Here is a 27494-nt window from a genome sequence, read left to right on the forward strand (position 1 = left end):
TCTTCCACATTAGACACTGAAGCATCATTTCAGCAGAGCTCTTCTCAGTGAAGTAATTGGAAGTCACATACGTCTCTAAGTGTGTGACCTTTTGCTCCTCCAAGCCCATCACTGAGAGGAAAACTCACAGTATGAACTCCCTCTGTAATAGAGAACAACCACACCTCAGATCATGGAGACTCACTTTCCACCACCACCGGCACTTTTTTAATATTTATCATAATGTGGCTGAAATCCAATTCTTACTAAAACTTTTGTTATGCTCGAGAGCTGACAAAGTGTCATATTAATATCTAAATGGTTCAATATTTCCCAGATTCAAATGTTCCATTAAGTTACCAACAAAAAAAGTAAAGAGTAAAGAGCAAAACATAAACAAAATTAGAACGCTGTCACCTCATTTACATCAGTGTGTATTTCATCTTATGACTGATCTGGCAAACTCTGCTACATGTTCTGCAAACAATGTAGCAGGACTTTGATCTGCTGAAGAAAGAACAATTTTAAAATGAGCTCAGACTTTTTTTCTTTTCTGTTCTGTAAAAAAAAGTTTTCATATTGTCATATATCAGACAATAACCATGTCAAATCCAATATATCCAAGCACTGAATGATTAGAGATTGGCTACTCTTCACAAACCTTCTGACTTATGAGCCTTTTTCTGTTGGTGTCTGTACACAGAGTGAAAATCCAATAGTAAAAATGTAAAAACAAAAATGTATTTATGCAACTGATGAACATTGGTTTGGCCAAATTCATCTAACTAAAGCCTTGCATTTCTTTACAAGCTACTCTCCATGATTTTAAAACAGAGCAGATGACTCCATTTTTACCGTTCATGTCTCATTTGGCAGGACTATCCTCTGAATCCCAAAGCCCTCAGTTTAGGAGAGCTGTATGGCGAGAATGATCTCTCTACTAACGAGTGGACTGATGGAGTGCTGTCATCCCTCATGAGATCAGCGTGCGCAGGTGCGAACCCCAGAAAAACACACTGTATGGATGATTCTTCCCCATAGCCTGTTCTACCTTCTAAACTGACTGAAATTGAATGTCACAGGGAAGTTTTTTATATGCTCAGTTTTTTTTTAAGTCATGATGAAAACAAAATAAGTTCTTTGTTCCACGTGTGCATACTGCCACTTTGGAGCTTCACTGAGTACTGAGAAGCTACAGCATGCTGTGCAGCTTTATCTGCATAATCTTACATTGGGTGAGCTCATTTACAAACATTTATTGGCTTCACTTGTTACAATAGTCAAAATTTAAAATGAGATCCAGCACTAAAGAAGAATGATTCCTTTTTTTGGAGCTGTTAGAGAAATAATTAATCGATCTTGTTCATGACAATGTGTCACGTTTAGCTAACGGGCTCAGGCGCAGACCAGAAATCCTTGTAGAGAAGACAGTTTGTTGATACAGACAATACCAGGTGATTCTATATACAACGTGCTGGAAGGGGGGTCCAGGGCTCCGGGGTACGTGAGGGAAAGGAAGGGGATCAGACGCGCTCCAAAGAATCACTCTCCTCTCTCCACAACTGGGTTACACAAACCCACACACTCGTCCATGGGATGACAGGCAGGCAGGGAAAGGTCTGGGAAAGATATGAAACTTTAGTTAGAGGCGAACAGACAGAAAGAACTCACAGATTCTGATTCTCAAACTACTGAGCGACTGATGCTGATAGCTCGACGATCCAGCGACGAGTAGCACAGTGCTGCCATCTTAAGTAGGACTCGCAATTACGCAGATAGGCAGCAGGTGTGGAGATGGCAGATGCGTGGGCCAGGGGCGGGAGCCCATAATGAGCACCGCCGCGGCAAGGGAGAGAGAGAGCAAAAACACCAAAAACACATGTTGCCTAAGATGGGATCCGCTGGTGAGGCACAGGGACCATGACACAATGGTTTCAAAATGTATATTACATAGTATTGATTTTAGAGTTTCTTGCCATCAGTGTAAGTGTGAAGCCAGTTTACAAAGGAGAGATCTAAAGATTGAAAGGCAGTGCTTCTATTTTTATGAACTATTAAACAATACATCGACTTCTTACTGTCTTCTTGTTGTGAGTGTGAATGTTGCTATTACACACGTCTCTGTCACAATATCTTCTTTCCTCACTTAAGATGAGAAACCAGATGAGAAGTGGATTGTGTTTGACGGGCCAGTTGACACACTTTGGATTGAGAGTATGAACTCAGTAATGGATGACAACAAAGTGCTCACGCTCATCAACGGAGAGAGAATCTCTATGCCTGAGCAGGTGAGAACAGATCATGAAACAGCACTTTTCATTATTTGACCTTTGACTTTTTCTAATATCATTTATGGTCGCGCCGTCCTCTTCAAGTGCTCCAGTGTGCTGGTGAGAAGGCCAAGTTTTGAATCAGTTTCTGCAAGGAAAGCAGCAAAAATGCAGCGGCTAAAATAGTTTTGTTCAGCCAGACTGTTTTAGATTCTGTTCAGTAAATCCAGAAAAACAAAAGCTCAAACACATGATAAGATTAGTTTTATAAGACAAATAAGCAGCATTCAAGTGGCTTAATCCTTGTTATCCGGCTCACATATGAAATGGAAGAAAATTTCAGCTTATCATCACCCAGAATCGTCTGTGCTTTATTTGATTAACTGAGGGAGGGAGCTGAATCACACATGCTGACAATAAAGCTGTGCACACGCTGGAAGAGATTCACTTGTCCACATAGCTTTGAAGCTGACAGCTGGCTGCTTGCAAACATTTCAAGCTTCGGTTGCCTAGGTGACCCTAGGTGTGTTTACTGCTGGGTTATATGTCAAACAGCGATTGTCACTCTCAGTGGTAGTCAATTTAGTCGGTTGACTGGAAGTTGGGAAAAGTTTATCTCAGGTCATGTTTTCTTCCTGTTGCCAGCAGTTATTTAACCTGCTGAGTCGCAGATCTCATTCAATTACTATGGACTAATTACTGGTTGCCACATTGCTGCCAGTTGCTTCCTGTATTTATGCAGCTTTAGTGAATATGTATAAAAACTACAATTCATTTGTTGCAGGTGTCTCTTCTATTTGAGGTGGAGAATCTAGCAGTGGCTTCTCCAGCTACGGTGTCCCGCTGTGGAATGGTCTACAATGATTATACTGATCTGGGATGGAAACCCTTTGTGCAGTCCTGGCTGAACAAGCGACACAAAGTACAATACTGTCACTCATAATAACTCTCATTAGGACATGCATTTCAGTTAAGAGTATGTATAGTTAACGAGTATGATTAGTAATGTTTTCTTTTTTCTGGCACCGTTCTCTTTACTTCCATGTGTCACTCTATGTCACTTCACAGGCTGAAGTGAACCATTTGAAGCCCTTGTTCGAGAAGTACATAGAGAGCACGATCAACTATAAGAAGAGCAACTGCAAGGAGCTGATCCCCATCGCCGAACTTAATGGCGTCACCTCTCTCTGCCGCCTCTATGACTCCCTGGCTACATCGAGCAGTGGGGTATAATAAGCAGAGTGCAAATGTAGATTGTAATCCCATCCATGGGTAATTGCACCACAACAGTGATGAATTGTCGATCTCTAATAGGTGTAACTAAATGCATTTTTCCTTTGCTCTATCTTCAGGTGAATCCTTCAGACATAGATAGCCTGGGTAGGATGGTGGAACTGTGGTTCATCTTCAGCCTTATCTGGTCCATATGTGCCTCTGTCGACGAGGATGGACGCAAGAGGATGGACAACTTCCTACGGGAGATGGAGGGAACATTCCCTGCCAAGGTCTTCCAGAGAACATTTTTGTTTACACACTAATGGCATATGAAATGAGTTAACTTCTATTCTATAACCTCATTACATTCCCCAATAAAGGTAGGGAATTAACCAGTGTCAAGTGTACTTATTTTGTAATTGTAAATAAACTATTTTTTTTACAAAATTTTAACAAGTAGACCAACACAGTAACCTGTTTTTTCCCCAATTATCACTCAAACCTTTCAATTCTATGAATTTGTTGAGTAGATGGTTGCACGCCTGCAAGCCTGTGTCAAGTGTTAAGGTATATGAATTCTTGCAGGACACAGTTTATGAGTACTACGTGGACCCAAAGAACAAATGCTGGGCTTCATTTGAAGATAAATTGCCAAAAGGCTGGCGCTACAATGCTTCGTAAGTAATCAGATGTTATTATGTGACCTGGATCTATGACATATTTATGTATCTCCCTGTCTTTTCCCTCAGAGCTCCATTCTATAAGATTATGGTTCCAACTGTGGACACCGTTCGCTATAACTTACTGGTTAAGGCTCTGGTGTTGAAACACTACCCTGTGCTGCTCACTGGGCCAGTGGGCACTGGTAAAACTTCAGTGGCTCAGAGTATTCTGCAGGGCTTAGATAACAAATGGAAAACCCTTACCATCAACATGTCTTCACAGGTCAGTTCATTGTATAGTCTGTGTTTAGCTGTGTATGCCATGTGTGTGCTGATGTTTATCTCTGTGCTTTAATTAGGCCTAATTAGTGCCTACTTGTTCTGGTTACAGTTATAAGCTGGTAGATGCTTTGAAGAAATATTTTAAAGATTTATGATTATTCACGTCCTTTCATCTTTCGTTTGCTGTCCAGACCACCTCTAACAACATCCAGGACATTATAGAGAGTCGCATAGAAAAGAGAACCAAAGGCGTGTATGTGCCAGCAGGTGGGAAACACCTGCTATGTTTCCTAGATGACCTCAACATGCCGGCTCATGACCTCTTTGGCTCCCAGCCACCCCTGGAGCTTCTGCGCCTATGGATTGACTATGGCTTCTGGTATGATCGCAAGAAACAGACCCTAAAGGTTGTCAAGGTGAGAAACTGAGTTTTAATGAAGGCATGAGTGAGGCGTGTTATAATTGGAGAGATAGTTTTGCTGCTTTCTAAGGGCCTTGGTTTAAACTGTGTGACAATGTGAAATGTTTTCTGTTTTATATGCAGAGGACACTACACTTTTTCTGTTGTGTTTCAGGACATGTTCTTGCTAGCATCAATGGGGCCCCCTGGTGGTGGGAGGACTCACATCACGCCGCGTTTTCAGAGTCGATTCAACCTCATTAATATGACTTTCCCTAATGTAAGTGTTGCTCTCTTTATGTCTTCCTGTCTTTTCTTCCTATAATTAAGCAGCGTGATATTTTAGCAGGCAGTTATGTTTTACTTTCTCTGTGTAATGCCTTCTTCATTTACACAGGCACATTTTTGCATTTCTTCAGTGTTGACTGTGGTTTTGCTCCTGTTGGTGTTTTCTGTTTGTTAGTGCTTTTTTCATGGCACCCTACAGGAATGACCCTGATTGTAATTATAGCCACGATGACAAATGCTGTAAAATTGCGTTCTCTTTCACATTTCTAACACCCTCAAGTTTACAATTGTGTTCTAGCCTGCCTGTGCGCTGCCCTGCTAATTTACCTCCTACCATCTCCCCCTCCTTCTTTGTTCCCTTATGTGTTTGTTATTCTTATTTTGTAGTTTTGGGCATGTTTATAATTTCCCTGTTTTATTGTTCACTCCCTTCTTCGCTCCCTTCTAATCACCGTCTCTTTTTAGTATTTTCATTTATCAGCTAGCATCAGTTATCTGACTCCAATCTCAACCCTGTTTTCTGTTGCCTTAGAAGAGCTAAATTAAATTTGCTTTAAAAATTGCTGGAGCCATGCTGCATTCAGGATCTAAACACTTGAAATTTTAGTTGCTTTGCCTGGTTTATGTGTGAATTGGGCAGCATGAAATTAGATTTTAAGAAATTATCTTGCTGTTGTAACCACTACACCTGCATTATCCTGGTATGCTACTGACATGTCTGCATGTTGTGTTTTGGGAATATTGTTGCCTTTCCTCTCTGCATGCAGGCCTCCCAGATCAAGTGCATCTACAGTGCCATGATCAACCAAAAGCTCCAGGAGTTTAAGGAGGAGCTGAAGCCCATTGGAAAGCTTCTCACTCAGGCAACCTTAGAGCTGTATAATGGCGTCACTGCCTTTTTTCTTCCCACTCCAGCCAAGATACATTACCTCTTCAACCTCAGGGACATCTCCAAGGTACATTTGTGTACATCAGTATGAACTTCTGTTGCACGGCACATAAATAGTACAACCAAAGACTGCTTAAAATGCATTTTCCATAAAACACTAACTAAACTTCACCTTGGTAAGAATAACACATATCTACTTGGTCACACATTTTCTTGCCTAAAATCACTTTTAGGTAACAGTCTTCATGAGTTCATTCAGATTTTAATGAAAACTCTGAATTATTTAGTACCTTTGAAATTAAAATGCTCTGTGATATATCTTTCCCCCCCTGTTTATCTCTTGTAGGTGTTTCAAGGTTTACTAAGAGCTCATCCAGACTTCCATGATACCAAAACCAACATTACTAGACTGTGGATCCATGAATGTTTCAGGTGATCACAGTATTTGAATGCCTTTCTGCAGTGCTTTATAAATTAAAATGCATGGGTACTTTTGTCATGTATACAGAGAATAATATCTGGATGATGTGATTTGTCAATTTCAGGGTTTTCTCAGATCGGCTTGTAAACCACAGTGATATGGATACCTTTATTTCTCTCCTAGAGGAAAAACTGGGTTCACTCTTTGACCTCACCTTCCACAGCATCTGCCCGAACAAGCAACTGCCAATATTTGGTACTTAATTATTTGCATTCTGTGCATAAACATTGTTTCTCCAATATGTGTAAAAATACTCCCACAGATGAGTTCATGGGTTGATGGCTAATTTCTAAGTCCATTACCAGCCCAGAATATGTGAAACTGTTTAAATGTGTTTATTGTTGTTCTGTGGGGTAGGTGATTTCATGAGTGAGTCGTCTGTCTATGAGGACCTGCATGACATGAAGAGTCTCAAGAAGTTCATGGAAACACAGCAAGAGGACTACAATCTGACACCTGGCGTGGTGCCTACAAACCTGGTGCTCTTCAGAGATGCCATCGAACACAGTACATCTGAAACGCAACACACACAACCACGCACATTTGCATGCATGTTTAAAACAGGGCAATACACCTGATGCATCAACCCACAGTGTCAGTTCCACCCACAAGTCATTGTACTGTTAAAGGTTTCTCACTTTTAACAATCAGATCTATCTTGAAACTGCTTTGAAAAACAGAGAAAAAGAGCAAAACTAAAAGCTGAGAGACTAAGGACCTATCAGCACGCTCAATACTGTCAGCATGCTATTTTGTGGCATGGTATTTAAGTCAGTAGCAGTGCACTATTGTCTAACTCACACTAATTTTAGTTTGTATATTGTATTTCCTCCTGGGATTTCCGGGCACGGTGAAGCTGATGTGTTATATCTTTCTGCTCCCTTTGCAGTTACTCGGATCATTCGAGTGATCAGTCAGCTCAGGGGCAACATGCTGGTGGTAGGTGTCGGGGGCTCAGGTCGGCGAAGCCTGTCTAAGATAGCTGCCTTCATATGTCAGTACCAGGTATTCCAAGTGGAAGTCACCAAGCAGTACCGCAAACTGGAGTTTAGAGAGGGTGAGGTCCGCCACACAACCGTTACATTCGCAGACTTTTGAGAAACTGCAATTTGTCTACTACCTTCCAGTTAAAATGAAAAAAGCTAAAACTAAACATGCCAATTTAATAATATTAGGAAATTCGTGGATGTCAGCATTGCATAAGTTGAATATTTTTACTAGTACAGTGAGGGATTTTAAGTGTGCGTGTGTCTGTCTGTGTGTGTGTGTGTGTGGCTTCTAGACATCAAGAAGCTGTACCGTTTGGCGGGTGTGGACAACAAGCCCACAGTCTTTCTGTTCAATGACACCCAGATTGTTGACGAATCCTTCCTAGAGGATATCAATAACATCCTGAGTTCAGGAGAGGTGCCTAACCTATATAAGCCAGACGAGTTTGTAGAGGTGTGTATAGCTTTCATCTGGCCAGTATGTCTTTCTATCTCTAGGGCATATCATTTAATTTCCATACCATATTTATTCATTCTATGAAGCCAACAGGTAGCATATGGGTAAATGAAATCGGTTTTCACAAAGCGTAGATTCAAAATGCTCATATCCTCATGCAGTGTGTAACGCTGTCTCTTTGCCTGTAGGTATGCAATGCTCTTTCAGAGTCTGCCAGGAAAGACAATGTGGCTGAGACTCCTGACTCATTGTTCAGCTACCTGATCGAGCGAGTTAGGAACAACCTGCACATTGTGCTCTGTTTGAGTCCAGTGGGAGAGCCATTCAGGTAGAGTCTATTTATGTAATGTATCCTGACTGACAAGAAGTTCCTGCCCCCTTTTTGGGGGTTTTTTCTCCAGATTTTTTTAAACTACTGAATAAATGTGGGACTGGAGGAAGAAAGGGATGAAAGTGTTTTTTGCTGTGCTACAGTATTTAAACTGAGAAATCCACTTTGTGACTCCAAGTAAAATGAACACAATAAACCCTCTATGATATCATTTTAGTCATGGTGATTTGTAAATAAATACATTTAAATCAACTGGCAGCCTTTTACAGAGCGATTAGTCCCTACACCACTCTGCAAAGTTGCAGTTAGAACAGTGGGTCATCTAAGATAAACAAGGTCAAGTTATTTGAGTGATTCTAGAGCAAGGACTCGTGCTGAGACAAACGGCCAGCTGTCTGTACACACAAACATGTAGTGAGCAAATAGATGAACACACATTTTCTTTTGTTGATAAAAACAGCTCTTCACTGACAAGCATTAAGGGAAGAGCTTGTTATGAGTGGTAGGCCTTTTAACCCTTGTTGCGATTAGCGGTGCAGTGTAGCAGTCGCACAATGTTGAGAAGTGGCTGTTTGCCTACAGGAACCGCATCCTCCAGTACCCAGCTCTTGTTAACTGCACCACTATAGACTGGTTCTGTGAATGGCCCAAAGATGCCCTCCTGGAGGTTGCTGAGAGGTACTTGGACGGAATGGAGCTGGGCTCAGTGGAAGGGGTGAGGCATGCACACACAAAGAGACATATGTGCACTTTTACCTTTGAGCATTTAAGCACAGAGGGGAGAAGATATTCCATGATTTGTCTCAAGGTAACATTTCTACGTTTCTGTGTGACATTTTAGATCCAGACAAAGGTTGCCAGTATCTTTGTGACCACACACCAGTCAGTAGCACAAGTCTCCCAAAGAATGAAACTGGAGCTGAGGAGACAAAATTATGTGACACCAACAAACTACCTGGAGCTGGTGTCTGGATACAAGAAGTAAGCAGCTTTTTACCTTTGAATTCCTCCTTTGCTTGTCTCCACTTTTCCTACCACATTGAAATGCTTCATAAGTGTTTTACGCTCACTTGGATAGCAATGAAGATACACTGCACTGTTGTAGGTTATGAGTTTGAGGGTATTTACAGTTGCAGTCTGTCTGACTCTTCTCTACTGCGCTTCCTTGGTGGTTAAATAGCTCTGCTTGCCCGTTCCATTCCCTAAATGCGCATCTCTGTTAAAATCAGCTTGTCGGGCTTCTGTTTGCGAATGTGTTTGTGCCGATCCAGACTGCTGGCGGAGAAACGCGGTGAGTTGGGAGAGCAGGTGAGCAAGCTGCGTAACGGCCTTCTGAAAATCAGTGAAACGAGGGAGAAAGTGGAGGCCATGTCTCTAGAGCTCGAGGAGGCCAAAAAGCAGGTTGCCGAGTTCCAGAAACAGTGTGATGAATATTTGTCCGTCATTGTGCAACAAAAGAAAGAAGCCGACAGCCAACAGAAGGTATGTGCTACAGTACATGAACATAACTCACTGCAGAGATTGAAGTAATATTTGCGTGGGTTACTTCCACGAGTCACCTAAAGATCCTTTTGAATTAAAACTGAAAACTGATTTTTTTGAAATGTTATGTGGTAGATTGTTACTGAAAAAACGGAATAAATAATAACAGTTGAACTCACATTCACTCACATGTGTGCTTGCATTCAGACGGTGAGTGATGAAAATGAGAAAATCGGGGCAGAAGAGTTGCAGTGTAAAGCCATGGCTGAGAATGCACAGAGAGACCTGGACGAGGCCCTGCCTGCCCTGGAAGAAGCCATGAAGGTATGTTTGTCCCGCTGACTGCTCTCATGGAATAACATGTATGCGCTTACTTTGTTCATTATATTGTCTGGTTTGGTGAGTAATTTGCTACGAGTACCACTCGGCATGTGTTTTATGTCTTATTTGTATTGGATTTTCACACGACTGAGCCTTCTAACAACCACACATTGATGTTTTTGCACATAGGCTCTGGAGTCTCTGAATAAGAAGGACATGACAGAGATCAAATCATACGGCCGTCCTCCTGCACTGGTGGAGACAGTGATGCATGCTGTTATGACCCTTCTGGAGAAAGAGCCAACCTGGGCAGAAGCCAAGAGACAGCTGGGTGAGCGACAGCAGCAGTGCAGAAATTAATTGAAGAGAGAGTTTGGCAAAAGAACAGAAATAACAGGCAAAACTGTAGTGTAGTGAAAATGAGTACAGCACAATCAGAGAATTACAGTCCACAGTTACAATCAGCTTTTTTGAGGAAAAAGGGTGATTGTAAATGTTATATTAGGGGTTAAATGTACTCATTCTTTTTCATCTTTAATACAGCAATTGATTGTTAACTGACTGTCATGTGTCTCTGGCAGGTGAGGGAAACTTCATCAAAACATTGGTTCATTTTGACAAAGATAATATATCAGACCGTGTTTTGAAGAAGATTGGCCTGTACTGCAAGCAAGTGGACTTCCAGCCAGAGATCATCGGCAAAGTATCGCTGGCTGCCAAGTCACTCTGTATGTGGGTCAGAGCCATGGAGGTAAGAGCTCGCTACACACGGTCACACACACTTTTAAACATACTTACAAATAACAATAGTCACCGTGGACCTGCTAGCATATGGTAAGTGGTAGTTGGTTATAGTTAAACATGGCGATATATAACGGATTGTAGATAAACAAAAGACACTGTCATCCACAGTGCAGGTTAAGCACACTACAGCAAAAGAAGAAAGCACATGCCCAAGAAAGTAGAATATGAGAACAGTAACAAAAAAGAAGCTTCGTTACATATGATGAGAAAAAGTCTGGGGCAAAACTAAATCCATGAATGTTTATATGGTTTTTCCAGGTGTACGGTCGTGTCTACAGGGTAGTAGAACCAAAGCGTGCCCAGCTGAATGCTGCCATGGCCCAGCTAGCAGAGAAGCAGGCCGCGCTGGCCGAGGCTCAAAACAAACTACGAGCGGTATGAAGAACCAGTACATCATGGAACCACCAGACAGATATAAGCGTTTGATTGATGAGAGCTCAGTTTGCAAAAGAGCATAATGGCGTTCCATTATTATAATCGATCTGCATGTGTTTGTGAGCAGTTGGGGGGAAAATTGGAGCAGCTGAAAAAGCAGCACAGTGAAAAGCTGGCCATGAAGGAGAGTTTGAGGAAGAAATCAGATGAGATGGAGGTGAAACTGGACCGTGCTGGCAAACTGGTGACTGGACTTGCTGGAGAGAGGGTCCGCTGGGAGGAGAGAGTTGTTGTACGCCCCCCCCTCCACACACACACACACATACCCACTCACCTGTCTAAACTTAAAATACTACTTAAAATATGGCAAAGAACAATACTTAACATAAAAACCCACATGCATCTTTATGTAATCCAAATCTGTGTGTTTTTCAGGGCCTTGAAGAAAATATGGGGTATCTGGTGGGAGACTGTTTGCTGGCAGCTTCTTTTCTCTCATACATGGGCCCCTTCCTTTCCAACTATAGAGAGGAGTTGCTTCAAATCTGGATGAAGGAGGTCAGGCAGCCAAACACACTGTTAAAGCACCCAGTAAATCCTACTGTGCAGTAAACTTCTAGTGAACGTCTAAGAAAAAAATGCCCTCTTAAAATTGAATGACCCATGTATACTGTACTCTTTTATTTTTCTTGTTTTTTATTTCTTCTCTCTCTCTTTCTGTATCTGCTTACACTCTTTTCAGGTAAGGGGCTTAGGGATCGCATGTACACCAGGATTCAGTTTTGCAGTTTTTATGTCCAAACCCACAGTGGTGAGAGACTGGAACATCCAGGGCCTGCCCACTGATGCTTTTTCTACTGAGAACGGAATTATAGTCACCCGTGGAAACCGGTCAGTGCATCATTCGGTATCTTATTATAAGTTTTATTATTATTAGTTTTGGGGAATCTCATTTTATTCGTTTTTTTTTCTGGATTTAGAGTTGTGCATGTATGTTTTACAGTTTACAAACCATGTGTGAAGGTGTAAATACAACTTCTTATATCTTTCTCTGCTCTTTTTGTCAAGATGGCCACTGATGGTGGACCCTCAAGGCCAAGCTTTGAAGTGGATTAAAAAGATGGAACTATCAAGGGTAAGAACTGGGTTCTTTCTTTCCCACCAAGTGCTGGGTGGGAACATTACATCCTCAAATATAACTCAAAATACATTACTAAACTTTGTTTGACTGCCCATAAAGGTTTAGTAGATACATTTTCATTAACTCTAGCTGTCCTCTCTCTTCTTTCTTTTTTTATTGACGTGCCTGGTAGCAATGCATTTCCCTTATTTGAGCTGACCTTTTACTTTTCTGAGACTATCACAACTCATCTCAAATTCACTGCACCAACATACTCATGATCCCCCTCAAGTAATTACTGAACCTATGAAGACTGCCTGCCAGTACTTTTTACAAAGCAAATAAGATGAACTTCACTGACATTTAAAAATCTCAACTCAGATGAGTTTATAAATATAAAGAAATACATTTTTAATGATTATGAATGAGGAATTATTTCTGAGGCTGTTGGTATGTTTTTGTGTTTGACAGGCTGTGTTGTTGTTGTCTCTTATCTGCCAAACTCGCAGGGTCTCAAAGTAATCGATTTTCAAATGCCAGACTACCTGCGGGTGCTGGAGAATGCCATCCAGTTTGGGAATCCTGTTTTGCTGCAGAATGTCCAGGAGGAATTGGACCCCTCTCTCAACCCAATTCTCAACAAGTCCCTGACATGCATAGGTGTGATGCAAATGCATGCACACGCACACATAGGCAAAGTCACACTTTAAAATAGCAGCTGGTGAAATAAATTTTTACCTGTTTGAGTGGTTTCAAATCCAGGTGGAGACTTTTCTGTCTGGAGTTGCATGTTCTCCCTGTGTCTGCAAGGGTACTTCCACCCATAGTCTAAAGACCGTTCATTTATAATTCTAAATGAATGTGAGTGTGCCTCTAGGACAGGTGGAGGACACTGGATAGATGGATGGATATGAATTCATTATGTTTATGCGTCTACGTGTTTGCAGGCGGCAGGTTGCTGTTGAAGCTGGGTGATAAGGAGGTGGAGTACAGTGCTGAGTTCCGCTTCTATATCACCACCAAGCTGTCTAACCCCCACTACACCCCAGAGATTTCTGCAATGACCACTATAGTAAACTTTGCTGTTAAGGAGCAGGTGAGCATGCATGTCTGTGAAACCATATGTGTCCTCTGTATGTTCTGGCTACTTAATAACTCCATATAACTCCTAATTTTTGTCTATATGCAGTTTCAGGTATTAGATGCCGTCTTAATTTACCTGTCACTGGGATTTTTGTGTATTTTGCATGCATGCACACAGGGTTTAGAAGCCCAGCTACTGGGAATTGTGGTGCGTAAAGAGCGTCCAGAGCTGGAAGAGCAGAAAGACTCTTTGGTGATTAGCATTGCCTCTGGCAAGAAGAGCCTGCAGGACCTGGAGGATGAGATTCTCAGGTTTCAAACATTGACCTTTGTCCTTCTTCATCAATATTTTCCTCACATAATGGACAATGTTCAGTTTAGATCCAGTCTTTTATTACCACCAGCTGTACCAGTAATAGTAATTATAACATGTTTGTTAAAGTAGCCATGCCTACTGTACCTCCATAAGAACCAGGGATTATATAAAGGAACGGAAAAAGTGTCAACTTCCATTATTCTCTTATTAGTACTTCAGGCAAAAAGTACTTTGAGAAAGAGCAACTGATTAAGACCCTACCCAGCATTAAATATCTGTATACAGTGTATATATATTAATATCTTAAAGATCACAAGTTGTGCATATCACCTTGTTATGGTGATCACTCATGTTTTCAGCCATGCAGTTCTCGAAAGCTCGAAAGGAAATTCTTTCCAAGGAATGAGATGGTTTTCTACCCATGAATGAGAGCAGGTTTTTGTATTTGGGCTGGGGGGTTGTTTTATTTTTATTGTTGTATGTTTATGTCTGTTCTACCAGACTGCTGAATGAGTCAACTGGCTCGCTGCTGGACGATGTGCAGCTGGTAAACACCCTGCAGGCATCCAAAGTGACAGCCACTGAAGTTGCAAAACAGCTGGAAAGCAGTGAACAGACCGAGCTCAAGATCGACTCTGCAAGAGAGGTCAGATCTCAGGAGAGCGGCAGAGGGGATTGTCCTCCTTTGCTTGGTCTTACAGTAAATGTAGCATTTCTTTATTATTGCATGCTGTTTGGAAATGATAATAAAAAGTCTTTAATATTTTTGTGTTGACAGGCCTACCGTCCATGTGCTGAGCGAGCCTCTATTCTCTTCTTCATTCTAAGTGACATGGGCCGCATTGACCCCATGTACCAGTTCTCATTGGATGCCTACATTAACCTGTTTAACCTCAGCATAGAAAAGAGCAAGCGCAGCCAGAAGCTGGAGGAGAGGATCACCAACCTCAATGATTATCACACATACGCAGTGTACAAGTAAGCATTGTTTTGAAATCACGTCTGCTTCTGTGTGTTACATGATGTATACGATGCATAAATAAACAGTTCTACTTGATAAAAGAGCGAGCTGATGTAGTGATATGCTGCACACTGGGCATGTAATATGTATCTGAACTTGCTGTGGAAAGATCTGTACACCTGTAAGATTTTGATATAATTAATCAGAAACGTACACTTCATCATTTGCTACTGCTGCTGTATCCTGGTGAGTCTTCCTAACGCGTGGTTTTGTGTTGGGCAGGTACACGTGTCGTGGTCTGTTTGAGGCTCACAAGCTGCTCTTCAGCTTCCAGATGTGTGCCAAAATTCTGGAGGTGGCCGGAAAACTCAACATGGATCAGTATAACTTCTTGCTTCGAGGTGGAATTGTAAGAAAAACAGAACAGACACATTGTTGATGGTAAAAGCTTTCCTCACCAGTAGATTTGCTAATATCCCTCAAAAAGACCTGTAGGGTGTATGAGTGTGTTTAGTATATGCTATATATCCTATATTGATGAGATAATTAGACTACTGACTGATGATTGACTGATTGATGCTTGTAGGTTCTTGATAAGAAGGGGCAGATGGATAACCCATTTACCAGCTGGTTGGCAGACTCCAGCTGGGACAACATCACACAGTTGGATAAGCTGCCCGGCTTCCGTGGCATCGTGTCCTCCTTTGAACAATCCTCTCGAGACTGGAACGTTTGGTTCACCAGCTCTGAGCCAGAGAATGCTCCACTTCCAGGTCTGAATGTGCTATAGAGGGTACATTTGTGTTCTTATGGAGGAAAGTCTTCTCACTGTGAGCAAACTGACTGAGCGTGCTCTCCTGAGAGGCCGGGTGAACTGATATGCAAGAAAGTCAGCTTTTTCTTACTGCTGTGCAACAGTTTTAATTACTTGACTATTTGTTTTTCTTCTTGTCTTTATGCATCACTCCTAATAAATTGTATAATTACAGATTTACATTTTTTCCCCCTTTAGGTGATTGGGAGAGTAAGTGTAATGAGTTCCAGAAAATGCTGATAGTGCGTGCTATGCGTCCCGACCGTGTCTCTTTCTGCATTACCTCCTTCATCATTAAACACCTCGGCTCTCGCTTTGTGGAACCACCTGTACTCGACATGAAATCAGTGAGTTTCAGGTCTTTTTAAACTAATTCCTGATATTTTTCCAAGTATCATGATTAAAGGTTTGGATTCTTGTTAATATAATCTTTCTAGTTGCAATTGAATTTTTGCTTGAAGTGTCAAAATCTCCAAAAATCCCATTGCAGAGTTACTGTTAGGTGTCAAGTAAGTTGCCTTTTTTTTAAAATCGTCTCACTCTCTTCCAGCTTTTTTGATGAATGTGCCATCTTTGTCTTCTCCTTAGGTTGTGGAGGAATCAACTAGCTGTACTCCTCTGATCTTTGTTCTGTCTCCCGGGGTGGACCCTACAGGCGCTCTGCTGCAGCTAGCTGAGGCTTCTGGGATGAGCAACCACTTCCAGGCTCTGTCTCTGGGCCAGGGACAGGCTCCCATTGCCAAGAGCATGATAGAGGAGGGCATTAAGAACGGTGCTAGACCAGTTGCTATGTTTGTTTGTTTGCTTTTTAACGATCACCGTGTCTGATTACTCAAATAGGAATCTACACGTAGAACTAAACTGAACTGACTCTTTCAGGTCATTGGGTGTTCCTGGCCAACTGTCACCTCTCTCTGTCATGGATGCCTGAGCTGGACAAGCTGATTAAGCAGCTACAGCTGCAGAAGCCCCACCCAGACTTCAGGCTCTGGCTCAGCTCTTCACCACACCCTGATTTTCCCATTACCATCCTGCAGGCTGGCATCAAGATGACCACTGAACCACCGAAGGTACACACTCACAGACACAGCTTTGTGTCGCTACAGTCATACAATATATACATTCTTGTATGTGTGAGTTTTACTTGTCACTACATACACGCTACACGTAACTGAAACTATAAGCTCTAAACTCTTAACACTTCCCGTTCTCATTCTCAGGGTGTTAAAGCCAACATGAAGCGTCTTTACCAGCTGGTGACAGAAGCTCAATTCAACAGCTGCAATAAACCCGCGTTCTACAGGAAGCTCCTCTTCTCCCTCTGCTTTTTCCACAGCATCCTTCTGGAAAGGAAGAAGTTTCTACAGATGGGCTGGAACATTGTGTATGGCTTTAATGATTCTGACTTTGAGGTGAGAGATTCATTTGATACAGGAAAAAAACTGTGACAGCTATTGGAAAGGACAGAAAAACAAATGTTTAGTGCAGTGATAATGTTTGTGTTTACATCTGCTGATTGATGTAGTGAAGATCACATGGTTTTGTATGTAAAGAAAAAGATTGATTGATTAGGATAAATGTACGTGTGTCTTTATTAAAGACAACACATTAATTTAGAGTAATTAATAATAAGTATGCAGGTAGTTGATTTTATTTTCCTAACAACACGATGCTCTCCTGTGTCAGAGAACAATAATGTAGTAAACAAAAGTACAACAAAATGCAAATCACAAGAACTTAGTTCAGGTGTGTGAGACTGATTCATTAACATTTCTTTTTTCTTTCTGCTCCAGAGAGTTTTGCACTTGTCCTTGATGTGTTGTGTCAGATTTCAAACCCAGTCTGTTAAGCTCTTTGTCTTAATACTTCCCAGGTGAGTGAGAAACTACTCAGTCTGTACCTGAATGATTATGAGGAGATTCCCTGGGATGCACTCAAGTACCTCATTGCTGGGGTCAACTATGGAGGTCACGTCACCGATGACTGGGACAGACGTCTTCTGACCACATACATCAATGACTACTTCTGTGACGCTGTCATAAACCAGCCATTCTTCAAGTAAGATATTATTCAGTGTGCTAATGCAAGTATACTAGTAACTGCTTCAAACCAGTGCACTGTGCTAATAATTTAAATATGTTTTGGTAAACAAAAGCACTTTTGCAGAAGTACCGATGCCTAAACATTTCCCATATTTGATGCAAACTGTTGCTTCAAACTGAGACTTTCTGAAGCACCTTTTTGCTCACAGAGTGCTAGCACCACCAAGAGGACAGCAAGGTCATCACTTCTTAAGAAAAGCAGATACACCGAGTGCTGTCAAGATCTCTTACTCTGTTTATTTACTGGCTTCACAAATCGTGTGTTTCTATCATTTCTACCCAAAGACTCAGATTTCCCCTTAGATAAATATCAAGTGAAATCTTTGAGGCTTAGAATACAAACCTTCAGTGCTCCATTCACGCAGGAGTAGTTGTAGAACGATTGTTTGCTAATGTGTTGAGGCAATCTGAAGCACAGGAAATTACTACCACTTCATGTTGCTGCTCCCAACAGAACACTTAATCTTATCATATGTATTATGATGATGTTGTCTTTTTTGCACTGTTATTATGCTGATGGGCATTTTATATAATATATATATATAATTATTAACCCCTTTTTCTCTGTCAGGTTATCAACTTTAACCAACTATTACATCCCCCGTGACGGTTCCCAGGCTTTATGCAAGGAATATATCGACAGGATGCCATCCACAGAGCATCCAGAACTATTTGGCCAGCACCCTAATGCTGACATTGCAAGCCAGATCGCTGAGACTAAGACAGTGTTTGACACCCTGCTCTCCCTGCAGCCCCAGGTTACCAGCAAGACTGCTGCTGGGGGTAGTAGAGAAGATAAGGTGAGGGTGAAACAAGTTGGGAGGAGAGAACAGGGATGAAACTACAAAATGTAATAATGTGCATATTGAATAAAGTTGTTTTGTTTTGTTTTGTTTTTGTTTTGTTTTTTAACGCTGGGCTTAACAGTTAATCAGTGTACTGGGCCGTATAGCCTGAATGGCATCATCTCTCTTTAAAAGTATGTGTAGTAGAACGTGGGAAATGTAATGTTCTTTTTTCCAGTTAATGGTTAGTAATTGCTTGAAAAAGGCTGTCTGCGTGACTCCAGACAGCCATATTTGACAGATTTCTTCCCAGCAATGCTTAGACATCCATATAGTTACATAACACTGGCTAACAGTCATCAGTGTAATAAGATACAGATCTGGGAATCTGTGCTTTATGGCTTATGCTTCACCCTGAAGTTTAAGGAAAGGACTCAGAAGGTTTGTATTCTATAAAACTGAAACTGTGTGTTATTAGGACATTATACTGTTTATTTGGGTTTTGTTGTTTTTAATAAATTAAATTTAAAAAAACTGTTCTGTTAGTTATTAGCAGAGTGCTGTTGTGGTGCAAGATCAAGATCAGAGCATTTATCACAACTTTAAATTGCTTCTAACACAAGTCCCACATGCTGGTCCCACTTAGCTGCTGCTTTTGAATGTTGATGGATCTGATTATATCTAATCACCCGTGCATGGATTTGCTTTCAGATATAGCTCTGTTTATTATTTCTGCTTTGTTTAAAGTCAAGTTAAAGGCACATTATCTCTTAGGATCCTTCTTGGAGGTATTGGCAGTTTGTCTCTGTGCTTTAAATGCTGTAGTTTTATAGTAGTGTGAACAGTCTAATTGGTAAAATCTCATTATCACCACTTTTATATTGGTTCTCCTGGAGTGTGTATTTTACTACTGGGAATGAACCTGTTATATCTGCTTTATTTGTGTTTCTAGGTATTAGAGCTGTTGACAGATGTTCGTGTAAAGATCCCAAAATACATTGAATGCGAGGGCACGAGAACCCTCTTGTTGGACAACCCTTCACCTCTTAATGTGGTCTTGCTGCAAGAGATCCAGAGATACAACTCTCTGCTGAGCACCATTAAGTATGAACTGTGTGTGTGTGTGTGTGTGTGTGTGTGTGTGTGTGTGTGTGTGTGTGTGTGTGTGTGTGTGTGTGTGTGTGTGTGTGTGTCTGTTTTATTGTACCTTGATGTGTAAATCTACAGTTTCAAATGAGTTAAATGTAGGTGTCATATGCCATCAGGTAGAAAAACAAATCTGAGGCTAAAATTGTGCAGTTTCACAGCTGAATAATTGCACTTTATTTTCACTGAATAATTCAGACCCTGCTAACAAAAGTGCTTTTTCTCACGTGTTTGATTTTTTTGATTTTCACTCCTTCCAATTAGCCTCTGTACCAGTTTGAAGACAATAACAGAAATTAAAAAAGCAGAAATTCATATTTATGGTTGGGTCAGCTATTCATATTTTTTTAAGTTATAAAACAATGCTATTTATTTCTATTTTTAACTTAATGTTGTGGCTCAGGAGCTAAGGCGTACTAATCCTGAATTCCTGATGCATGCATCAGTGTGAGTCAGTCTATGTGGAACAGTTAAGCAGTGGGAAGTAGTAAAACACATAGAATGAAGTGCAATATAAATGTGGTTGAGTACAAAAGTGCTGTATAGGTATCAGTCCATTTACCAGTGTTATTAAAGACAAATCAATAACAGAAAGTTGTGCACTTGATAGAATAACTTAAGTATAACATGGTGTGGTCTTGTCGCAGAGCGCTAATAATCCTAGATGTGTTTTAGGCAGTGCTGGGGCCGTTATTCCAAAAAAAAGCCATGTATTACACATTACTCGTTACTTGTCTTAAAAGTAACATAAAGTACATTACGTGATTACTCACCAGAAAAAGTAATTAATTACGTTACTCATTACATTGCTTTGTCATTATGAGACGATGCATTTCAGATCAATTTACAGAATAATTACCAGTTAACAAAATAAACCTTAGATGACAGTTACATGTACCCGCACAAATCCTAATGAGGACTCAGGGGCATCTTTCTTTTAGTGTTTGCATATAAACACGAAGCCAACAACACAAAGCAAAGTTGAAAACCAGCCAAAGACAACTTAAAGTGATTCTACTGTAGACAGATAGAAATGGATGCTACAACGCTGCAAGCCTGACTTCTTATCACTCCTTTTGTTACCTGCTAAAGTTCAGGCTCTGCGTGCTGAGTTGGGTTCAGCATGCGCTCAGCTTTAACATCAGTCTAGGTTCTTGGCTAGCTTTGTGTTAGCATGCTGTCACTGCAGCTTTCCCAGCTGAAGCTGCGTTAGTATTACAGCGCGGTTGTTTCTGTCCTAGACGCAGTTTGGATTTCACCATCCTGCTCTTGTGCTTATGTGCAAGACGAAGAGTAATTTCAAAAGGCTCAATGCTAGTTACTGCTAAACACCTATCAATCAAATGTTTTACACATTTTGTCACAGTTGACACAGTTTTACTGTAACTGTGTATGTTTGTGTTTTAGATCATCTCTGGTGGAACTGGAGAAAGGGATCAAAGGCTTAGTAGTGATGTCACCCAGCTTGGAGGAGATCTTCAACTGTATCCATGATGCCCGTGTACCATCGCTGTGGGAGAAGGTGCAAACACACACGTGCACACAGTTTATTACAGCTACCAGTGCAGGATAGTTATGATCCTTTACTGATCCTTCTTGGGTCTGTCTCCTTATGCAGATGTATTCTTCTGTATATGTCTCTGCTAGCTCAACAAGAACACTGTAGATTATCAAATGCACTTTTCTTCAACTGTGGGTCCGTTTTTTGGGGGTTGTAGAAATGCAAAGACCTGTTATGAGATTAGACTTCTAGGCTAGAAGTTCATTGAGATTACAAAAACATTAACCCAAATATGCTCCACTGTGCATTCACTGGTTATCTTTTCTCAGCTGCATGAGGCCGCTTCTCACTGTTTAAAAATAAATCGATGCACTCACACGTCCTATGTGTGAAGCACACGTTCTAAGTCATGACAGATGTGAAACTGCATGTGGTACTTTCTGATTATCTTACTTCATAAAGTTGACAGACAGACTACAACGAGGATGGACTGCTAAGATCAATAGTGCTGAGAAAGCTACTTATTGGAAAATTGGGCGCACATGAAAAGCCAAAGAAGATTTTGCTGAATCAGAACTGAAGTAAAACTGAAAAGGAGTAACAGAATTCGTGATTAAAGGCATACTGTGAAGAGAAATGTAACTTTTCTTTGGTTTGGCCGTGCTGTACTGTATAATCAAGCACTGACCAAGCATTTCTGAATAAGGGTCGCAGATAATATTTCAATACTGACAGAGCGCTGTGTTTATTTTTCCATTACATATTCTGATTTAATCTGCATTTTAAGCCTTCCTCTCCCTGAGATAGTTACCACAGATTCCTTTGGTGTGTTGCTGCTTGACAGAGGCCCTTCAGATGTCTGCTCTGCACTCATATCACATATTGATCCCTGTGATTGTGATCCGATCAGCACGGATCTAATCTGCTTTGAGCCACTGAAACAGCTGCATGCCTGTCTCTGTGCTCACTCACTGGTCTGTTATTAAATGTGTATTTATCCATCACCCTGCCTGGCTACGCAGACATACATTTATTGTTCTGGTCTGTCCACACACACACACACACACACACAGACACACACACACAGATGGGCTCAGTGTGGCTCTGGCTGTATTCCAGCTGTGATTCTGTCCAAATGCTCCATTCTGGCTTCATTATCACTGGACTCTTTACAGTGGGGAGAGAACACAGGGTGCTGTCAGCCCAGGTCAAGAGGCTGGAAAGGCTTCTGACTGCAAGGGAGTGTCGGTGTGTGTGTTTAGAGTGTGTTTGTGTGTGTCCACTGACAAGGGTCAGTAAGGGCAGTTCATGTTTATATTCAAGTGTCTGACTTAGAGCTGTGGATGAAAAGCATGTATGTATGCATGTATGTGTTTTTGCTCATGGGTGTATTTGTGAGAGGCTGTTAGTCAGGTGGAGCATACCTCGGGCTTCAGCAGCCAAACAAAGCCAGTGTCTGTGAACTAATCGTAGTGTAATAAGCAAAGTAAACCTTCCAAGGCCTGCTCCACTTTCCTAAAAAGACCCTGAGCTCATTGTGCTCTAGCCAGGAGCTTAAACAGCTCAATATACCGTATGTGTCTGTGCGAGTGTGTGTATCTATTTCCTTTTATAGGAGTATTGGATAGCTATTAGAGTTGTTGCCTCCAGCTGAGCGCCTCTGTTCTGCTGATCACTTGTAAACCTGACGACTCTCCTTATATTTCTTCCCATTCCAGGCTTTTTATTCATCTCTTGGTCTTTTCACTTCAGTTGTGGCTTACTCTTTTTCCTCCTGCTCTCATTTTTTGCACCAGTTCAGTCATTGTCCACCTCCATTCTTCATCGTCTGTATCTCATTCCTGTTTATATGTTGGAAGTATTACCTCCATTCTGCTCTCTTTCTTTCTCGTCACGCTTCATCTGATCCAGGCAGCAACTACAGCCCCTCAAAGAGTGTCCTGCTTATTTATCCCTCCGTCCCTCCATCCCTCTCTTCTCCGCCCCTCCTTGGCATAGCAGCCTGTCATTAGTTCTGAGCTCTCAGACTCATGGCTTTAATTTTGGCCTGCCTGCCTCTCTGTCTCCGGCCATTTTGTATCTGGTTTCCTCACAAGCCTTTGCCTGTATTTGTGTGCGTATGTGCGACGACCATATAATGAATGTGTGTGCGCCTAAGAGACATCTTAAATTAATCATTAAATTGTATATTGTCAATAAAGGCTTGGTGGCTTTCCAGACATGAAGCCTACATTTTGAAAGCATTTAGCTCGTCTGTGAACGTGAGGGCCAACGGGAAACATATATCAATAAGATTGATGCTTATCAGTGTTGCTAAGATGGTATTGTACAGTGAAATTATTACACCCATCTTCAACCTAGGCATCTGTTTGGTCTTTTTACTCTATGACAGCCCTTCTTGGCAGATATGGCGGCTTTAACGTCAGTGACAATGCTGAAAGGTTTAATAGCTAGTTCCTCTGAAATGGAGAATTACTAAGTCATGCTGATATATTTATTGTTTTGGAAAGTTACTAGGCACGAGCCATTTCCCAGCTATATCTTTACTGTTACAGCTAACACACGTGTTTTGATTATTTTCACTCTCTGAAATTATAGAGAACTGTGACGGAGTCTGTCACACTAACCCATTGTTGTAATTGTTGCTTTTGAGTAAAAGGTTTTTAAATCAGTGAGTAGACTGACAGAAAAAGTGGTTCGCGAGCATTTATTCTTTGGATCTGAGGCATTAATTTATACGTGACACGCCTTTCATTATACAGATATTTTTGTTTGTAAAGCTGTGTTTGGTATTTCACATTGTGTTTGATGTTACTGCAGATAAGATGACTGATAAGCTACTGAAAAAAACAGATATGAGGGGATATGACTAATGCAGGAACAGTTCGTCTGTTCTGCTTTTCCTTATTTTCTGTCGTATATATAATTGTGGATGCTCACATTAAACAAAATCATAGTTTCAAATATTAAGGCCATGATGTCTTTAAAATGATTCCTTCAAAGATGGTGACCAGGTTTGGTTGCACTTGAGGTTTGATTGCAGAAAAATGGATATAGCTCTTTTTATTGTTATTGTTATAGTTTATTTTTTATAGTTTACTCATTAATCAACAAATTGATTGGTTACAGTATGATGAAATCAACGCCCCTGAGTTATACTAATTGTTAGAATCATCGAAGTGCAGGTGGGGTTTGTGGCAGAAATCGTCCACTCCAGCTTGGTAATCAACCAAAGGCCTTGTGCAGAGTTTACATTCATTTGAAAGCCTGACTTGTCCACCCTAGCTGGAAAACTGGAAAACCAGTTGTTATCTATCGTCCGCCTTACTCAGACTTTCTGAATTCTCAGACTTTTTCTGTGATTTAGAGCTCAGCTCAGATAAAATAATTATTGTGGGTGAGTAACTTTAACATCCATGTAGACTCTGAAAACCCTCTTTTGTCTAATGATTTCCCAGTAACGTTACAATAATCGACTACACAGCAGTGGCAAATGGATTTCATCACAGTAGATGTCTTTCTGAAAGCGCTGTAACTAAGTTTAAGTATATAATTCATCCATTGTTATCTTCCTCAACGCCTTGTGCCAAGACGGTGCAGAGCAGCTTAACACTACTGATGTTGATCATCTTGTTAATATCTCTACTTCTTCACTGTGTACAACTCTAGATAATGTAGCTCCTCTAAGTACATGACTCACTGGTATAACTCTCAAATGTGTACCTTAAAGCAGATAACTCATAAGCTGAAGAGGAAATGGTGTCTCTCTAATTTAGAAAATCATTATTTAGCCTGGAAAGCCAATTTGATGCTCTATTAAAAAAAGCTCTCTGTAAAGCTGGAACATCTTACTACTCGTCACCGACTGAAGAAAATAAGAACAACCCCAGGTTTCTCTTCAGCTCTGTAGCCAGGCTGATAAGAAGTCAGAGCTCTTTTGAGCCAACAATTCCTTCAACATTAACTAGTAATGACTTTATGAATTTCTTCACAAATAAAATTTGAATTAATTAATTAATGAATGCTTCAATCTTAAATATGATCAACCTATCTCTAATAATCTGCTATGTACCACAGGCCTTCAAGCTGGCTGTAGTTAAACCGTTACTTAAAAGCATCTCTAGACCCAGCAGTCTTAGCTAATTATAGGCCAATCTCCAACCTTCCTTTCATATCAAAACTCCTTGAAAGAGTAGTTGTCAAACAGCTAACAGATCATCTGCAGAGGAATGGCTTATTTGAAGAGTTTCAGTCAGGTTTCAGAGCTCATCACAGCACAGAAACAGCTTTAGTGAAGGTTACAAATGATCTTCTTATGGCCTCTGACAGTGGACTCATCTCTGTGCTTGTCCTGCTAGACCTCAGTGCAGCGTTCGATACTGTCGACCATAATATCCTATTAGAGCGATTAGAACATGCTGTAGGTATTACAGGTACTGCACTGCAGTGGTTTGTATCATATCTATCTAATAGACTCCAGTTTGTGCATGTAAATGGAGAGTCCTCTTCACACACTGAGGTTAATTATGGAGTTCCACAGGGTTCAGTGCTAGGACCAATTCTGTTTACATTATACATGCTTCTCTTGGGCATTATCATCAAAAGACATAGCATAAATTCTCACTGCTATGCAGATGACACCCAGCTCTATCTGTCCATGAAGCCAGATAACACACACCAATTAGTTAAACTGCAGGAATGTCTTAAAGACATAAAGACCTGGATGACTTGAAATTTTCTGCTTCTAAATGCAGATTAAACTGAGGTTATTGTACTTGGCCCTGAAAAGCTTAGAAACACGATGTCTAGCCAGATGCTTACCGTGGATGGCATTAGCTTGGCCTCCAGTAACACTGTGGGTTGGAGTTAATGGAGTTAGTGGCTGCAACTACTTGTAGTCGGTCGCCAAATGCAAAGAAATCAAAATCAAACCAATCACCATGCAACCACTAATTCCTACTTCTGAGGAGGTGGCGCTCTTGTTCCATAATAGAGCCGTTTCAGGCATACAGCTCTAGCTGTGAACACAGGAGGCCCACCCACCCGTGGCTTTGTGAGGGGCAGCCAGTCTAAAGGAGGGTTGAGGGAGATAAAACAGCTTGTTTCAGACAGAGGATGAACCGAGGGGCTGCAGTGTAAGAGAAAGAGTGATTATTTAGAATTGTGAATAATGCAAAGTGAGTCCCGGTGAGTTTAATAAGAAATATGTGGAGTTGGAAATGAGAACAGGTCATTGTTACTTACTTTTTATGTATTCGATAATAAAACCAATTATCACAATCACTTTTATGCTTTGGTCAGTTATTTTTAGATCCCAGCGAGTCTTTATGTATTATCAAATCAGTCAAAGCAAGTAAAGGTTTTCCTGTTGAGATTTGAAGATGCCAGCATGCTGAGACATCCTTGTACATTTCCTCTCAATTCTCACTCACCAGTTCAGTTTCGTGTGCTAATGAGACCTACAGGCCATCAGTGCTCAGTGTGACTGCACTGAACAGAACTTGTTCCTGTTTTGAGTAGCTGCCAACAGCTGGAAGCATGAAATGGTTGTAGATTTTCCACGTCTCACTCATCGTCTCTCACACCCACCCTCTCCTCTAGGCATACCCCTCACTGAAACCCCTGGCAGCGTGGACTAGGGATCTTTGCCAGCGAGTCGATCAGTTTGCACGCTGGGCACAGACGACCCAGCCCCCCAACTTGTTCTGGCTGTCCGGTTTCACCTTTCCCAACGGTTTCCTCACTGCTGTTCTGCAGTCATCAGCTCGACAACGCAACGTGAGCATTCACACAACCACATGCGCACAGGAGACGGTTATGTAATCCCGCTCACTTTGTGATTGATGGCCATATATTTTTGAGTGTCTCAGCTTATTTTAACAGACTGTTTTGTGAGCTGAACCCAGTGAATCGTGATTCCAAAACTGAAGATTAAACAGCGAAGATTAAATTTCACACCACATAAAATACACATAATATAGACACCCTACTTTGCTTGCTGCGCAGTGTTTATTTGATGAAAACTACTCTATTGTGTGTCCCTGCAGATATCAGTAGACATGCTGTCCTGGGAGTTTATAGTGTCCACTGTAGATGACAGCAAGCTCCTTTACCCACCAAAGGTGAGACACATTGTATTTCTTAAAATTGTATAGAAAATGACACTAATCTGCCGCCGGGCTACTTTTTCTGATCCATTAGCTTTCAGCTGTCATTACAGCTTTACATCACATCTTTCATCTTCACTCAGACACTGGCTGTGTTTTTCCCAGAACAATCTATTTTCATTCAAAGCAGCATCTCTATTTTCATCCCTCAAATACACTCACGTGTAGATGTTTGGGTGTTTTTATAGATCATGTAAAATGTTTTGATTGGTCATATTTTCTTACATTGTAATTATTTAATTTCTATCCCTGATCTCTTTTCTCTCTCTTTGAT

General features: G+C 41.1%; 1 protein-coding gene across 2 annotated transcripts in view; it reads left to right on the top strand.

Annotated features, from left to right (window-relative positions):
* dnah2 (dynein, axonemal, heavy chain 2) overlaps positions 1–27494 on the top strand; it is a 64286-nt gene that overhangs the window by 35625 nt on the left and 1167 nt on the right. For both annotated transcript variants that reach the window (XM_026161648.1, XM_026161647.1), the window contains exons 43-86: positions 856–973; positions 2131–2267; positions 3034–3171; positions 3318–3476; positions 3602–3754; positions 4050–4141; positions 4214–4409; positions 4600–4824; positions 4984–5088; positions 5864–6052; positions 6332–6417; positions 6531–6661; positions 6824–6973; positions 7356–7523; positions 7749–7909; positions 8101–8240; positions 8826–8958; positions 9085–9224; positions 9515–9725; positions 9933–10049; positions 10236–10377; positions 10628–10797; positions 11109–11225; positions 11353–11517; positions 11661–11783; positions 11968–12116; positions 12294–12360; positions 12855–13005; positions 13293–13441; positions 13607–13740; positions 14246–14390; positions 14523–14722; positions 14988–15114; positions 15292–15478; positions 15718–15866; positions 16108–16291; positions 16399–16589; positions 16740–16931; positions 17393–17577; positions 18193–18421; positions 19359–19510; positions 20960–21074; positions 26655–26831; positions 27101–27175. In XM_026161648.1, the coding sequence (XP_026017433.1) occupies positions 856–973; positions 2131–2267; positions 3034–3171; positions 3318–3476; positions 3602–3754; positions 4050–4141; positions 4214–4409; positions 4600–4824; positions 4984–5088; positions 5864–6052; positions 6332–6417; positions 6531–6661; positions 6824–6973; positions 7356–7523; positions 7749–7909; positions 8101–8240; positions 8826–8958; positions 9085–9224; positions 9515–9725; positions 9933–10049; positions 10236–10377; positions 10628–10797; positions 11109–11225; positions 11353–11517; positions 11661–11783; positions 11968–12116; positions 12294–12360; positions 12855–13005; positions 13293–13441; positions 13607–13740; positions 14246–14390; positions 14523–14722; positions 14988–15114; positions 15292–15478; positions 15718–15866; positions 16108–16291; positions 16399–16589; positions 16740–16931; positions 17393–17577; positions 18193–18421; positions 19359–19510; positions 20960–21074; positions 26655–26831; positions 27101–27175 (6624 nt within the window). The remainder of the gene's footprint in view (positions 1–855; positions 974–2130; positions 2268–3033; positions 3172–3317; positions 3477–3601; positions 3755–4049; positions 4142–4213; positions 4410–4599; positions 4825–4983; positions 5089–5863; positions 6053–6331; positions 6418–6530; positions 6662–6823; positions 6974–7355; positions 7524–7748; positions 7910–8100; positions 8241–8825; positions 8959–9084; positions 9225–9514; positions 9726–9932; positions 10050–10235; positions 10378–10627; positions 10798–11108; positions 11226–11352; positions 11518–11660; positions 11784–11967; positions 12117–12293; positions 12361–12854; positions 13006–13292; positions 13442–13606; positions 13741–14245; positions 14391–14522; positions 14723–14987; positions 15115–15291; positions 15479–15717; positions 15867–16107; positions 16292–16398; positions 16590–16739; positions 16932–17392; positions 17578–18192; positions 18422–19358; positions 19511–20959; positions 21075–26654; positions 26832–27100; positions 27176–27494) is intronic.

Source organism: Astatotilapia calliptera, chromosome 3, assembly GCF_900246225.1.
Source record: "Astatotilapia calliptera chromosome 3, fAstCal1.2, whole genome shotgun sequence".
NCBI lineage: Eukaryota > Metazoa > Chordata > Actinopteri > Cichliformes > Cichlidae > Astatotilapia > Astatotilapia calliptera.